The sequence below is a fragment of the Petromyzon marinus genome, chromosome 43 (genome assembly GCF_048934315.1).
Source record: "Petromyzon marinus isolate PM22_M1 ecotype Great Lakes invasive population chromosome 43, UKy_Petmar_22M1.pri1.0, whole genome shotgun sequence".
NCBI lineage: Eukaryota > Metazoa > Chordata > Hyperoartia > Petromyzontiformes > Petromyzontidae > Petromyzon > Petromyzon marinus.
This window is the reverse complement of record NC_133709.1, coordinates 6,760,775-6,774,217: the sequence shown is the minus strand read 5'-3', so window position 1 is coordinate 6,774,217 and position 13,443 is coordinate 6,760,775. Positions and strand designations below refer to the sequence as shown.

Sequence of the window (13,443 nt, the reverse complement as noted above, 5' to 3'; positions counted from 1 at the left end):
CCCAAAGGCTTAAATTAGTTTCATGTCCCCTTTTGATTGATAAATTCCGAGTGAGATGACAGAAGACATATAGACCAGACCTAGAGATAGAGCAGTGAGATTAGAGAAATGTAGGCAAATGAGATAAGAGAACACGAAATAATAATTAACTTACTATCCAGGAAAGCAAGACTTGAGTCCACAGACTTTCTCTGGAGGGTCTTGTATCAGGTTACTATATTTTTTATGCAGTGACTTTATGAGTATTTATACGGAGATACAGACGATAGACGCAGTAAAATAACAGAGATGTAGCTCAGAGACATAGATGGGAGTTAAATGGCACAAGACAGAGACAAGATGTGCATACGAGAAATTAGTATACTTTTTATGTTTATTATTAGCATTTGAATTTGAGCTGACACTTGGTCCCCCATACTTTTGTTCGTGCATCCAGCTGCGAGGGGCCCTAAGTTTTGCTTCGTTTTTGTATGCCTCGCACCACCACTGACCTGGGGTATATTACAATTATAATTACAGTGGCATAGTTAGCCAAAAACACAACCACATTGTGATTGTAATACATTATGCATGACACAATCACAATTCTAATGGACTTTTGATTGTCTTAGGAAGCCAACGTTGGAGCTTCCTTGTAATTTCCTATAGACACCCCAGGGGCTACGATTAGCAAATTACAAAGTTTGCAACGCTATACGGTAAAGGCAACGAGTCTCATGCTAAAGCTAAATCACACAATATACTAATTTCAGTAAGAGACACGTGCAGAAGAATTGTGGATTTTGAAAAATAATTAAGTATTGCTCAAGACACTGCCAAAAGCCTGAAACAAATGTATACCTAAACATATTAAAAAACAAGTTTTAGCCACTTAAAACAACTGTCATTTTTGTGAGTGACATGATATAAAATAAAATGTGCACAATACACATAATTGTAAACACTTGGCAAAATGTTTACTTTTTTTTAATCCCAGCATTCAAGCATACATGTGGATGTGTTTTATAGTTGGTGCACGTATCCATACACAACCATAAACTACCCAATTACCACAGTGTCGGTCAAAACCAGACATGTGCAAAGTACGGCCCATTGGGCTTTTTAATCCGGCCTGCCGAACTTGTCCAAATATTATTAATTTAAATTTTACCTTTCTCCTGTAATGCCCCCATTTCCCCATTAGATGGCGCACTTTGACCGGGAGTGTGGTAATTGGTTTGGGCGCAGGCCTCAGATGTTTTTATGATGTTTGATCAGTCACGTTGCGACATGTTTTTGTATTGTTCATGTTCGTGCAATTTGTTAAAATTGCCTTGCAAATAAATGCTTTGCTACCTGTTAAAGGCCAAATCCTTTCACGTAATGATTTTTACATGTCATTTATATTAGTTCACACAAACACTCCATCCATCTGTTCCTGGCCCGGCCCCTCTGTCAAATTTTAGAACCCATTGTGGCCCGCGAGTCAAAAAAATTGCCCACCCCTGGTCAAAACCCTTCTCTTTCTGCCTCCTCCCTCGCACTGCTCACATTTGGAATTCCCTTCCATCATCTCTTTACCAAGCGCTGATAACCATGCTCAATTCAAGAAACGTATTAACTCTGATATACTTCAACTTGTAACGGTGACGTTTGTTGCAGCCCCTATTGGGCCTGTGGTCAGCAAGTGTTATATATATAAAAAAAAAGACTTGGGATTTAGGGCGATGCTTAAGTTTCACATACAACCTTGCTTACCAGGCCTGCGTACGGCAGGGTCAGGAGACAGGGTCTTGTGCAGGAACTCCGTGAGTGTCTGCAAGTTGGCTTCGTTGAGCTCCATGGTTGCACAGCCAGTCCACGGCACCACTGGCAGATATTATTTCAAACAGGGCCTGTAGTAGTGACAAGACAACCAGTAACAAAAGACAATCAAGATGAACCTCATTTATTTATCTTTAGTGTTATACCTCAGTTATTAACTTAATTTATAGCCGATAGGTCTTACCAGTGAAATCAGTTTGTATGAACGTTTGCGCATTTTGCAATTAAGTAATGTTGTGTGTATTAAATGTAACACAAACTCTCACCATAACAATCTTCGTATAACCCATGTTTTCACTTAACAATTATGGAGTCATCCAAATGTATTCTCGCCTCATTTGAGGCTATGGCCCCCATCCATTTACTCAATGCTGTCTCCAATTGTAATACTTTACAAGTTCATGTGAGCCTATTGAGACAGGGTTCTTATGCAAGTGTTACTTGGGGCTGCAGTTTTGCTAGCTACTGGTCATTTTTATTAAATACGCGTCGTGATTAAGTCACTACTGTCCCCACAAATGATCAGATAAAGTTAAAACATATCCTTCCGTTCAATAGCTTTTTTTTAAAAAAAATTCAGTACAGAACTGAATTACATTGTCTTTGAGGTTGATAATAAACGACAAAATTATGAATGCGGTTTCATATTTTTGGTAAGTTTGTGTGTACACACCTATTTTTTTTTTGCCAACAAAACACCCCTTAATTTTTAGCATCTTTGAACTTATCATGTATTTCCGGGGCAGGTTAAAGGCTGACATACGTACTGTACACGCATTAAGACAATGGGCCGGGTCACGCTGCGGCAACAGAACTCGACTCACGATCAACTCGGCAAGATCAAGTCCCGATGGATGGAATCAACTCGGGTCAACCTTGTTCGTGACTGTACTCGCAACGACAGCAACGCGCAAACTTCTAGCTCACGGTTAAACTGAACACACACAATAAAAACCGAAAAACTGCTCGCAACTCAATCTAACACACGTATATTTAAACAAAAACAATCATCGTCATCATCATCGTCGTTCATGGCCAATCCACTGCTGAATGAAGGCCTCTCTGCAAGAAGCCGCCGCCGCCGCCTCTCACGATCCAGCGGTGGATTGACCACGACCGACGGCCGAGCCGTGCCGCTGTGCTACGTAGCAAATAATTCCACACAGCACGAAATTACATTCATTCTCGTGAACCTTAAACGAACTTTTATTGAGCGCGGTGCCGCGGTTGAGCATATGAGGACCCCCCACCCCCAGCACGACTAGTCGAGCCGCTCAGGCCCACATCTCGACAAAGCCAAGAGAGCCCCTCCACGGAGAATCCTCCGCCTCGTGGCTCACCGGCTTGGGGCGAGGCCGGGGCGGGTGTCGCTGCCGCGTAAAGAGGGAGGTGATGGGGGTGGTTGGGGGGGGGGAGCCCGAGGGGGAGAGACGAGAAGAAGAAAAACCGCGACCCACCGCGCTCAGTTTCAAACGCAAAATGGCGCGCTCCGCCCCGCGCGCATGCGCAGTGAGGGAGAGGAGGGGGGAGAAGGAGTTGGGTGGGCGAGGCTGCGGCGCACGGTGACGTCACTCGCGCGCAGGGCCAACGGGGCGCGCGCGATTGGCGGCGCCGCACGCGATTGGCGGGGCCGCACGTGGGGCTCCTTTGTCTGTCGTTGTTGGAGCTTTTGGTAGTTGCCTCGCTCCCGACGGGGAGGGGGGTGGTGGCGGTGGCTGAGCTCCGGAAAATATTAGAAGCAAAAAAATGAAAGTGCGAGACGGGAGGGGTGGGCAGTGGCCTCATTAGGGTTGGTGTCACCCAGTGCGGTAACTCATGGTGTCACCCCTCATGGACCTCCGCCTGTACCAGACCATACAGAATCCTTAGTATAATGTTTTTTTGTTACTGTTACTCGTAAATCGTAATTACCGTATACCACTGAATGTAATGGCAATAGTAGTGACGTAAAGAACTAGCAAAATAAAAATTACGCCTTTAAATTACAATATTTCTGTTTAATTACTACTTAATTTTGATTTGTTTCATTTTTTTATTTTGTTGTTTCCCTTCTACGTGACTTTACCGAAAGAACCAAGAATATAGTACTTAATTCTCAAAAAATGTATTGATATAGGTTCACAAATACTAATTACCACGATATTGTAGCTAAAACACCATAATATGCGACAAAATCAGCGACTATAAAAACACGAGCAGCAACGAAAACAACAACACTTGCTTGTCGCGCGTGCAGACGAAACCACGTGATTCTAAGCGTCAATGTAATTGGGTAACAATGACAGCTCTGATCGGAGCGCATTAGAAGGTTCAAAAAGTAAATTAGCACAGAGTTTTAGCCTTGTAGGTATATTGTACATGTAAGCTGGGCTTACGAAAAATGTTTTTTGTTGTTATAACTAACTACAGGGATGCTTTTATTTAAAAAAAAAACATTTCTGCTGAAACACTGCACAAAAATTGTATCGACAGTCATTTTGGTGTCACCCTCTCGGATGGTGTCACCCGGTGCGGTCCGCACCCACGCACCCCTTAGTGACGCTGCTGGGGGTGGGAGGGGTGGATGTCCAGCAGGATGGAGATATACCATGATAAATTAAGACTTGAGTGTAGCCATGAGCTAAGGCTGTGGTGGGCGCCACGCTCCCAGACACGAACTGCCTCGCCTGGTGTACAAAGAGGACATGGATTCGATCCCGACCCTGACGCCTGCGTATTTGGAGTTTTCGTGTTCTCTCTCCACGTGGTCGCGTGGATTATTCTCCAGGTCCTCCGATTTTTTTCCCCCCTCCACGTGTATAAAAATGCGTTTAGAGTATTTGGCTGCATAAAAAAATGTCCACATGATAAGCCACTTCTTTGAGCGATCATTTGTGGCCAGGTTGCTTCTGAAAAAGAGCTACATAGCTCAGTGGTCTTTACCTGGTAAAATAAAAGGTTTTTTTATGATTTACCGTGTTTGTTTTAAGGCTGCCGACAGCTAAGCTATTTACATTTGTCAAATGTGCAGGGTTTCTTCAATGCCTCTACTGTACTTTCATAATCTAGCCGTTTTCAAGAATATATATTTCTGGTATATTTACTTCGTATTAAGTGCAGTCTTCCTTCTTATTAACCTCATGTTTACTCAATTATATTTGGCCTTTAGGCCGTAAGTACATTCGTGAATATTTATTTTAAATAAAAATCTCGCCAAATCCTTCCCAGATAAATGTATTCCAGATTTTAAAAGTCGATACAAAGCACAAAAGCAAACATTACATCTACGCACGTACCATAATTTGTTTTTACCCTTTAATGTTTAGAGTATGTAGCTGCTATATATTTCCACGTCATAAGCCACTTGATTGAGCTATCATTTGTGGCCAGGTCGCTTTTGAAAAAGAGCTACACCGCGCAGTGGGCCTTACCTGGTGATTATTTTTTTGTCTAAATGTGCCTTGCACTTACAATATCATGTTGATCCAATGAAGGGTCTTAAAACGCTGGACGGAAATAGTGGGCATGTTTATGTCATAGAAAGACAGGCGCTGGGGGCGGAGCCAGGGGGGTGACAGGGGTGACATTCTGCGTATAAGTGTACGACACTCGGTCTGGCGGACTCCGTGCAACTGCATTGTCAGAGTGTGTCGCCAACCGATGGCGTCTAGTTCAACAGCCTGACTCTCTAATCATTCTTGAAATTAAAATGTGTTGAATGTCACCCCGGCCTGAAATCCTGGCTCCGCCCCTTCGGCGCTGGCCGTCAGCCCGGCAGGGAATCGACCGCACGAATGGCAAAGGGAACGATGCTAAGTACTCCACAAGAATGTGCCACTCCATGTCAACATTATTGTTGTGTGCCGAATTGCTCAGATGCTGAACATTTCGCAGTGTAGCTGAACAATGCCGCACAGGAGTGGAACTTCACACACCCACACACACACAAATAAACACAACGCCTCGCTCTGTTGCCCTCTGTTGACTCGTTTATTGCGCGTCCTGTTTGTATTTGTGTTGTTAACGAGCGGCGGGACATTCCAATTCATCACGTTCATTCATCGTTACATGTGATCGAGAGGTCAAGCTTGCACCGTTATGAACCGCATTCATTAGGTCGTGTCCGTGTATAATATGCATATTGTATATGTACAGCGGCAGGGTAAGTGGTTAGCGTGCCGTGCTACGAACCCGGCTACCTCAGGTTCGATACCCGCTCACGGCCAACACAGTGACGATTATCTGAACCGGTCCTGGGCCTCCCATAGGTCGACTCAGCCTGAAATGAGTACCTTAGGCGATGTGTAGCGCTCGGGAGACAAAGGCGGCCTCCCCTCGTGTAACGTTCCGGCCTTCATAGGTGATCCTTAACAGCAACTTAGGCCAAACGTCCGTTATATATAGCACTCCCGGTATATATGGTTCGTACAATGCGCTGCTGTTGCGAACCCGGTCACCTTGGTTCGATTCCCGGCCACGGTTTACATCAGTGGCGAGCGATTTCAGAACCTGTTTGTGGGGAAATTAAAGGCGATCGGGCATGGCCACACGCCACCCCATCTCGTGCGATATGGCCTGCCCCTAATACAGGACTGAATGTTATATCTACCAAACCACCGGGACAGCCCCTGTGAGTCGCGATGTCCCCTCCCCTTAACAAAATGTCTGGTCTTTGCGACAATTGCTTTTGTACCGATTTATATTTTTTCTCATTGCTTTGCTTTATTTTTTTTTCATTTGGTTTACTTTCTTCCTTTTGCTGTGACCCAGGGCACTGTTGCGAATAAGACTCATCCTGGCCTCTTGAGTTCTCACTTGGTTGAACAAATCAACTTTTAAAATGTCAGCACCACCACTCCAAGCACGCGTAATTTCCTAACACGAGTACCGTGCGCGCGCCAGTGTAATATCCTATGACACAGGCGAAAGACGTAAGACGGCAGCAGAAACACAGAGGGTGTTAGACAGCAAGCAGTCCTTGCAGAAATTAAACTTCATGTACACACCTGTGCGAGTTACGGTCGACATCCACTGCTGGAAACCGCCAATTCAATGCGTTTCAAACATTAACCGAGACGTCAATCAGGAAACACGTAATACCGCATTTTGCGGATTACAAGACTCCCCCGAACGTAGAACGCACCCTCCAAAATTTGTGCCAGTTACTTATGAAGTTACATCATTATTTCACACACATACGTATACCAATTTAGTTATGCGACACAAACCCCATTTTTTGGTAAAAATAGAGGGCGGGGGGGGGGGGACACGCGTCTTACAATTCGGAGAATACAACAATTGCGCTGGTAAGACAGGTACGATTCGTATCATTGCGTCTGTAAGCTTTGCGTTAAGAACGTTAAATGATAACAAAAAAATCCAATATCCCCATCGTAATGCGAACGGCCAAAGCACCCTGAATGCGTTCGAACTGAGTGGGATCTCGGGAGTTAAGCAGGGTTGATACTGGTTAGCAGGTGGATGGGTGATCGACCACCACCAGGGCTTGCCAGTTGCTGCAGGCGGGGCGAGGTTCTGTGAGGGTGTGGGTCAGGAAACGGCAGCGCTGAGTGTTTGTCCCCTCGTGTTACGCGTGGTCGTCTTCCTCCGTGGTTCTCCAGTTTATTCCCGCATTGAGCCAAACAATCAGATATTGAATTGGCCAACGATTCCGATGCATGCAGCGAAAAACAATTGTCTTTTGTACTCGCTTTCATACGGGTAAATCGTCGGGCATGATTTATTACGTTGCATAGGCCATGACGCAAGGCTTTTAAACTATCTTACCATTTAAAGCAGGTGGGCGATTAAATCGGACACACACGCAACAAGTCACATAGTGTATTTTCCATAGGCAATATCATCATCAGTAATGACCAATCCACTGCTGGATGAACGCCTCCCAAAGACGCCGCCGAGCCCCACGATACTGTGAAGGAGCAGGCCGTGAACCCCTCTCGAGGTGCCTGCCGTCTTCTTTGAGATGCGATGGAACCGAATGGAGACCTCTCCAGAATCAGAATATTGATTTATACTGGAGGAATCCGATGAGCCATGAAGCTCTTTTTTTTCACAGATGTCCCACCTGTTCCTCTCGTGCACCAGCATCACGGCTTCCTGTACTTGTAGCCCTTATGGTTCGGGGATTATTGTTCGCCGTGTCAACGCAGCTTCACCGCGTCCAACAATGTCTGGTTACGTTATCCTTAATGTTTACCAGATTCAAGTCTATATTGTGACCAGAGGTCCAATTTCCGTTGATAATACTGAAATGGTCTCCCTTGTGAGTGCACTCAAAGCTCACCGATGGCACAATGGGGATAGGTACGGTCCTTGAGTGCGCATTTTTTTTTGGTCTCGCGATTGTTGATCAGGATAAGACCCACGATGATCCGTTCACCCTGAGCAGCGATCTTCTCCAGTTTGTCAATCTGTGTCTGTTTCACACGGGAGTTTAACCCAGGTTCTCCCAAGTCTAGAAGGCGTGACTTTGAGAGCATTCACAAAGGATGACGGGTATATTTCTGAATCGCTGTTTGAACACGTATGTAACAACACAAGCCACGATCTATCCACTGCTGAATGTTGTTCATCCTATTTGCCCGCAACGTCGGTTTTCGTGGGTCCTTTTGATTTCGGGCCACGGTGTTCTTTTTATTGACGAATGTATCGAGTCTGTGTTGTTACCTTTGCCCATGCACCACTGCTAACGCAGCAGTCTCGCCAAGTAACACTGCAGTAGTCGTGAGCTTGATACATTTAGCTGTTCATATGTCTCAATGTGCCACAGCAGCAGCCACTGCTACCTCCATTTAAGTACAAACTTCTCATTCCCTAATGTTTCGGTTGGCTGGTAAACTTTAGTAGGTGGCGCGCGGGCCGAGAAGCCATGCACGGCTAGAGCGAAATACGTACTGGATGTTGGCATACCAGGTGCCGAAATATTTTCCTAGTCGTCCACCCGGGCGGGCAAGACTCGGACGAAACGAACCCCCGATTACAATGACGATAATTGTAAATGCCTCTAGAGCAGCGTTCTTCGCTTATTTGCAGAGGGGGGGGGGGCACTTTCGCTGATAAGACACCATCGGTGTGAGGCCCCCCCCCCCGACAGAGGCGGGGGGGGGGGGGTGCCGACGGCGCGAGCAGAGGGAGCCGACACTGACTTTCTCACACATCATACACTGACTCACACATCATACACTGACTCACACATCATACACTGACTCACGCATCATACACTGACTCACTCACACATCATGCACTGACTCGCTCATCATGCGCTTACTCACTCACACATCATACACTCGCACAACCACTGACCCATTCACTCATCATACACAGGTTCACTCATCGTGTGCTGGCTCATTCGCACATCATATACTCACTCAAGCTACTACTGACTCACTCATCATACGCTGACTCGCACATCATACGCTGACTCCCACATCATACACTCACGCTGCTGCTGACTCACTCACACATCATACACTGACTCGCACATCATACACTGACTCACTCATCATACGCTGACTCGCACATCATACGCTGACTCCCACATCATACACTCACGCTGCTGTTGACTCACTCACACATCATACACTGACTCCCACATCATACACTCACGCTGCTGCTGACTCACTCACACATCATACACTCACTCAAGCTACTACTGACTGACACATCATACACTGACTCGCACATCATACTCACTCACGCTGCTGCTGACTCACTCACACATCATACACTGATTCACTCATCATGCGCTAACACATCGTGCGCTGACTCACACATCATACACTGACTCACACATCATACACTCACTCTGCTGCTGACTCACTCACACATCATACACTGGGAGTGTCGTGCTGCCAGCTATGGCTGCAGTTTTTTGTCGTACGTGTTATGTAAATTGTTTATTGTTAAATTTAAAATCACAGTTTCTATGATTACTGTTGTTACATTGTTTTTATAGCTTTATTTTGGTGATTCGAAAACATATAGTTAATATAAATTGTCTTATGGTTGTTGTTGTTGGCTTGCACCACCTTGATTTTTGCACGCAGCGTTTTAATACGTTTTTTTTGTGTGTGGATTATTTGCTGGTTTATTCCAGGATGTTTCTGTTACGCGTTGTCGCTTTAAGATGTTCTGTGTTCACATTTTGTTTGTTGCGGTTGCACCCGACTTAAGAGCCGCATGGCTCACAGGGCTATACCTAATAAATTAAACTTGAAACGTTTGAAACCATTGGGGGTTTGACAGCACGATGATGGGGGGGGGGGGGGTCACATGTTGTGTATATTCGGGGGGCCGCACGTCAAGGAACCGCACTAAAGGCCACCAGAGGCCGCTGGTGGCCCACGGGCCTTGCAATAAAGAACACCGGTCTAGGTCAGGGGTTGTTGGCAAACTAAAATAACAAGGAGAGACATTTTTTTTTAAATCGGTAAACAAACAAAAAAACCCTCTCCCACTCAATAGTTCAAGAGCCGCACGTGCGCGTGTGAACAACGTCACGAATCGGGTCCTTAAAGAGCCGCATGCCACTCCGGGGACGGAGGCTGCCAACCAACCTGGTCTAGATGCTGCGGTGTTCCACCACCAAAGCGCAGACGCTTGGGTTCTGCGTCTGCGCTTGCATTGCTCGACTTTGGAATTCCCTGCCATCGTCTCATAACCTTGCACAAATTAAGACACGTATAAGCTCTGATCTATTACAACTTTATTACTGCCGTTTGTTGCTGCCCGCTTGGCGTTTCTTGTTGTGGAGGTTGGCGGGGGGGGGGGGGGCTTTGGGCCACTTTGCTCACAATGCAACCGGAACTCGCGCAAGACGCAGTTATAGACAAATGGGAACATGTGTATAGTGTAGTGTGTAGAACTTCTTTCGCACCGTACATAGCCAACCGTGCTAATCGGGCGCGTGGGGGAAGTACAACAAACCAAACACAAAAGCAGTTTTAAAGCAATTAGTTTTCAATCTGGATGATTTAAAAGTGCACAGCTTCAGTAATATCGGAAGTTAAGAGCGTTCCAGGCGGCAGCAGAAGCGCATCTGAAAGTGCCGCGCGATGCGAGTGACCGTGTTCGTTCGATGGCTAGCAGCCAAAATCGGCTGCTGCGGGGATGGCCAGAGGTCGCGCGATGATGGTTTATGCTCCTTGACGAGATCAGCAAGGTGTCGTGGTTCAAAAAGGTTTCGTGGAACAATGTCCTTCGTGCAGGAAGGAGAGAGGAAGCGTGCTCTGTACGTCGATACGTCTAGAGAGAGTCCGGCCATGGAGTAGCGTGCGTGGCTGGCTGGTGGGCCCTGGTGCCAGCAATGAAAAGGGGGTCCCAGTCTCTATCCAATTAACCCTAAACCCCTCTCTTCTTCGTATCCCAGCGCTGGGGCAGACACTCCACCCCCCTTCCCCACTCCAGCAAGCGGTTCCCTGGCGCAGTTGCACCGCCTGCACGCTCGATAGCCTCCGCGTCCGCTGCGGGTCACCACGCCGCCAGTCTCTCTCTCTCTATCTCTGTGTGTGTCGGAAGCTCGCGTGTCTCGTCCCGACACTGGCTAGGACGCGGGCGAGTGGCGACTGGGGCCCGGCCCGACTTGGCGTCCTCCCGAGGTCGACTCCCCGCCGGCGGGCGAACTGCTCAGCAAGAAGTTCCCGGTGGCCCCCATGTAGAGACGCGAGCGCAGAGGCCATTTCTGCAGCGACACAAACAACAAAGGTCCCCGCGTATAGCCTTAACCGACCCTGTTGGGGCATATGCTGTCAATAAGTAAGCAACAACAACAACAACACGAAGTTTGTTTGTGCCAGGCTATGTGCACTTTAAGCGCGCGCACACACACAGGCTGACGGGGCAAGAGCTGTTAGCGAGCACCTATGAAGTTCATAAATAAAAAGGTAAACATCCCCCCCCCACACCCTCCTCCTATAGGCATACAGAGTGTTGTTGTGCTGATGTTTACACAGCGCACCATGTACTGTACTCGTTTAAGGCTGGCCCGGCACCGGCTCGAATAATCGTCACTGATGTTGGGCGTGAATGGGAATTGAACTCAGGTCGTCGAGTTGCGCTGAACACTAATCTCGCCCGGGTGAACTGCTCGGCAAGGATACACATTCACTCCTACGCGCAGCGATGCAGGCTGTTGGGGCAAGTGCTATTAGGGCCGAATTGTAACCATCCCCTGTACAGCCTCAACAGACGCTTGGGGCGAGTGCTGTCAGTCAGCACCTGTGAAGGCCGGCACGGCACACGAAGGAGCCAGAACCACACCCGACCCAATTTGTCTCCCCAGTGCTGAAGCTTACACACCGCCCTAGGTATTCATTTCAGGCCGAGTCGATCTAGTGGAGGCCCAGGACATGTTCACATAATTCACAACTCTTGTATTGGTCGTGAGCGAGAAACGAAATCGGGCGGCCGGGTGCGCTGACCACTGCGCCAACAAAGACAAATATCCCCCGTCTAGCCTTAACAGACTGTTGGGGCAAGTGCTGTTAGCGAGCACCTATGAAGGCCGGCACGGCACATCAGGGTGTGGGTGGCCAACACCACGCCCGGTTGCCTTTGTCTCCCTAGTGGCGATGCTCACACATCGCACCGGGTACTCATTTGAGGCTGAGTCGACCTAGGGGAGGCCCAGGACCGGTTCAGATAATCGTCACTTGGTGTTGGCCGTGAGCGGGAATTGAACTCGGGTCGCCAGGTTCGTAGCGCAGCGTAGCGCTAACCGCTACACTACCGCTCCCCACTGCGCCAACGCTCCCCCCCACACGTACGGACACGCACCCACTACGAAGACACCCCAGTCATTGGTAATTATCATTTTAATAGGCAATTGAATTCATCTTCGAACGAGTACGATTGGTAAACATGGAAAGGCCGACCGTGGCGTGTCGCGAGGGCTGACGTGTGGGCAAACCCTGCGTTCAGGCCGAGTCGACCTATGGGGAAGCCACAAGGCAAGCTCCGTTGTAACTCGCCCACTGGTGTTTAGCCGTGGCCAAGAATCCAACCTGAAGGCGTCGGATTAATATCTCAGTGGGCTATCCATTGCGCCGCCGCTCCCCCCACATAGTCACTCTGTCTAATGAATGTGTGGCTGCGTGCTATCACAGGGTCTGCCGTTGCACCCCTATACACTCCTTCTACCAGTCGCCCCTCTCGTCTCTGCAAATCGCCCAGTCAGTCCCCTTTCATTTCATGTGAAGGTGGCATGCAATCGCTGTGGGGTGTAATCCCGATAAGGAGGATGCGATGTGGGTGGGAGAGAGGTCAAGCGACATGGAGGTTGGGAACAGATGGTGGCAGGAAAGCGCTGTGGACGTTAAGTGACGGGTGGGATACGTGTACGTACAACAAAAAGATGAGAGACGAGAATTCAACAAACCTGAAAAAACATTACGTGAAGCACATCCAGTCAGGCCAACAACACAGTTAGACACTTCCTGGCGGACCGCGAATTTCAGAAGAGTGTTAAATTTCGTGTTCAACCTTTGGATTGCACATACCAGCATAGATAGAATGAAAAATACGAGGTACACGGTGTTGTTGGCCTGACTGGATGTGCTTCACATAATGTTTTTTCAGGTTTGTTGAATTCTCGTCTCTCATCTTTTTGTTGTATTTACCTCCGTGATTTATTCTTGACACCTG

General features: G+C 47.6%; 1 protein-coding gene across 3 annotated transcripts in view; it reads right to left on the bottom strand.

The window, feature by feature from the left end:
* CSE1L (chromosome segregation 1 like) overlaps positions 1-3,324 on the bottom strand; it is a 38,788-nt gene extending 35,464 nt beyond the window's left edge. Inside the window, exons 1-2 of one of the 3 annotated variants that reach the window (XM_032970490.2) lie at positions 3,261-3,324; positions 1,738-1,874 (exon numbers count right to left, since the gene is read on the bottom strand). In XM_032970490.2, coding sequence (XP_032826381.1) covers positions 1,738-1,822 — 85 coding nt within the window. In that variant the 5' untranslated portion in view covers positions 1,823-1,874; positions 3,261-3,324. Of the gene's footprint in view, positions 1-1,737; positions 1,875-3,007; positions 3,115-3,143 lie in introns of those variants that run through there. The other 2 variants (XM_032970488.2, XM_032970489.2) reach the window with 2 other exon arrangements.
* Between the last annotated feature and the right edge of the window lie 10,119 nt (positions 3,325-13,443).